Source organism: Eurypyga helias, unplaced genomic scaffold, assembly GCF_000690775.1.
Source record: "Eurypyga helias isolate BGI_N326 unplaced genomic scaffold, ASM69077v1 scaffold36230, whole genome shotgun sequence".
Lineage (NCBI taxonomy): Eukaryota > Metazoa > Chordata > Aves > Eurypygiformes > Eurypygidae > Eurypyga > Eurypyga helias.
The window spans coordinates 5502-8713 of NW_010225714.1; the positions used below are offsets into that span (position 1 = coordinate 5502).

Below are 3212 nucleotides of genomic sequence, written 5' to 3' on the forward strand. Positions count from 1 at the left end.
AGACTTTTAAATATTTTCAATCCTGATATATATACAATGGTAAAAATTCACATTTTCATGCTTTAGTGAGACACTTTTAAATCCTGCCCCAGGCAGCTCTCGGCATAGCTGTGTCCAGTTCCTAGCAGCTGCCTCACATTCAGCTCTAGTAGCAGAAGCTCAGACCCTTGATAGCTGAGCAACCGTGGGGAGGGAAAACACAGTTCTACCAGATTTGGAAAGGGAAAGAAAGAAAAAAGAAAGTGATGGGTCTTTCTATTTCCACAGGCCCAGCAGCTCCCCTGCGTCCCAGAACACGAAAAGCAGTTCATGTTTCCAGTCCCATCAGACCTGCCTTGTACCTTTTCCGATGGCAGGGCCCGAGTGCAGCGTCTGTTCCACACAGTCCTCAGTAGTCTAGAAGAAATGTACCCATCACGTGGCAAGAGAAAAATAGCCCTTTGGAGCACAGCTGAACCCCTCTCCCCTCGAACCGGCAGAACACCTATCTATTGCACCAGTTTTTCCAATGTACCGGGAAGTATCCCCAAGGTTGATGCCTTTCACGGCTATCTATATACACTTCTCAGATAAATTCAGTGTCTCTGTGGGGAAGGTGACCTGGAGAGGGCTGCCCTTGGATGCAGAGCTGACCCTGCCTCCAGGCCCGATCTCCTTCACCAGGAAGACGCTCTCGGAGTCCTGACCCTGCGAAGAGTCCGAGGTCTCCGAGCTGCGCAGTGTCCTTACTGACATGGTGTCGGACTGAGCCAAGCTGGCACTGGGGCCAGGGAGCAGCACGTGACCCCCGACGCTGCTTTCGCTTAGCTCCGGAGGGTAGAGCAGCGTCTGTGAGGTGCTGCTGATCTCCCTCAGCTCGCGGGAGATGAAGGAGGGTGACTGACTTGACATGGCAGAGGAGGTCCTGCGGCCATCCACGCAGTTGAAATTGCCCCCCGAGTGCTGCCTCCGAGCCCCTCCAATGCGACAGAAGAGGCATTTGATCTTCTCGATGGCTTTGCTGAGCACCGTCTTGCGGAGGAGGATGTAGACCCATGGGTCCAAAATGGGGTTCACCGAGGCAATGCGGATGGCTAGCAGGTCAGGGTTTTGCCTCACGTCCTTCACTGATTCCGGCTGGTAGAGCTGGTTCACGAAGACACGGACCTACCCAGGGAGATGGGGGAAGAGAAAGACACCTACATCAGGAAATTAAAGTTTACATGTCAAAGCAGAGATCTAGATTTGCTACTGCAAGCTACGACCAGAGGAGAGCTTGGCAAAGCCAGGCATCTCCAACTGGCAGCCGTGTGTTTGTTTTGGGAAACAGAAAAAAAGAATCAGAGAGATGAATCTGCTGTAAATTTGCCTTCTTTGTTACAGGCGGGAAAGGAATGGCTCTTTCTCTCTCCTTCCCCCCATAACTTCTGGCTGGTGTTTTTAAAAATTCCATTTTCCTGACAGAACCCAGGAGCAAAGATGTAGACCTGTATCCTGCTTCCTTGGCATACCTTGAGTCGTAGACTGATTGAGATATATGACTCTACTGAGAAGACCTGGACAATCAGTACTTCTAGCAAAGTTCTAATAACTGTTTTTTTAGAAACAAACTGAAATGTGGACTATAATCCAAGTACACTAGACTCTGGAAACAAGTCCGGAGCTGTCGATTCCCACGTTTAGAAATGGATTTTGCTAGCACCTGTCCTTACTGGAGTTCTTTGTAGTGCCCAAACCATGTGTTTGCTGAAAAACAGTTTGGAAGAAAGAGATGTAAAACAACAACAACAACAACAAAAGAAAGGTTTCCCAGCTAGGAGATATTTTAATAGGTCAAGACGATGAGACGACTGCAGCACTGGCCTGGAGTGCTCTGCTCTCCTACACAAGCTGGCATTTTGATTCTACTTACAAAAACGTAAGAATACTGATAAATTGCTCAAGAATTTAAGATGCTGAAGCTGCTGCATAGAGTGACTATTTAATTAGCAATTTTAGTTTATCGTGCACAAAACTTAAGACTAAAGGGTCCTGTCTTCTACACAGAAATGTCTTCTTCAGCTTTTTCCTTTGAATCCAAGAAAAATCCCAGTAACCTAGTCCCTGTCCTGATTTAGAAGCTGCTTTTGTAAATGCTACTATGAGTAAGGCACAGGTCCAATTCTTTGATGTCAGTTGTCTTCCCAGTGTCACTAAGGAGGATGGCATCACACGAGTGTTACGTTGATCAGCCTCACACGGCTGTTCTGTCAGCAAGAACTATGCAGTGTCCGAATACAGGAAGGCCTAGAAGAATCTGAAGAAAACATCAGTCACTGAGAGGAATTGATGTTTTCTTCAGATTCCTTAGGGTAAGTCAAAATAAATCCCATATCTGATACAGTAAATATCCAGTAGCAAATTTATGAGGTTTTAACAATCTCACCCTTGACTCCTGAAATGAATCAAGTCTAGCCCAGCTAGGAGGATACAGACAAGCTTTTAAGTAAACTGGAGCCAAACCAGAACAGCCTTCTGAGGTCACTTTTATTACAGGTTCTGCATGCGAAGCCATCCAAGTCTGAAACTGTGAAAAACTTCACAGTTCTCTTTGGAGAAGTTTTCCTGCAGCAGGGCAACGTGGTGGCATTTGGCTTGTCAGAATTCAGAAACTGAGTGTGCTCCAAAGCTATCAGTGAATTAGGTTTAAAATAACGCAGTCCCTCTTCGGAAGTCCTCTGCTCTCCCAAACCGACCGCCACACCCACGTTTGCCTGCTTTCTTCAAGACACTGGCTGTCTTCAAGGCCAGGCTGGATGTGGCTTTGAGCAACCTGGTCTAGTGGAAGGTGTCCCTGCCCATGGCAGGGGGGTTGGAACTAGATGATCCTTAAGGTCCCTTCCAACCCAAACCATTCTATGGTTCTTTCTCAATGCTTTTCTCTAGGTTTATGGGTAACAAAACTTGCCCAGGGAATTCAAAATATGTGAAAATCTTGAATTTATAGGGCAATACACTGACCCTGAGTTTCATTCTCAGTTACTTTCCTAATTAACGCGTCTTTTTGACCACTGGTTTATTGACCTTATTTTTCTGTTCAGCCAAACATACAACTGAATTACTTCAAAGAGCCTTCCCCTCGCATACTGACCCTATTTTTATGGCTTTTCCTTTTATTAATCTTTACTTGAAGTTTTTTCGTTATTTATTCTGTATGAGCCCCCTGCCCGCCACCCGTCGCTCCGATTCCCTGC

At 46.4% G+C, this 3212-nt stretch overlaps 1 protein-coding gene across 1 annotated transcript; it reads right to left on the reverse strand.

Annotated features, from left to right (window-relative positions):
* Positions 1 to 552: 552 nt before the first annotated feature.
* LOC104508695 (prostaglandin E2 receptor EP4 subtype-like) lies at positions 553 to 1146 on the reverse strand (the record flags this gene model as incomplete). The annotated part of the gene is made up of 1 exon (XM_010150411.1): positions 553 to 1146. A coding segment is annotated over one exon (594 nt), but the record flags the coding sequence as incomplete, so codon positions are not given.
* Between the last annotated feature and the right edge of the window lie 2066 nt (positions 1147 to 3212).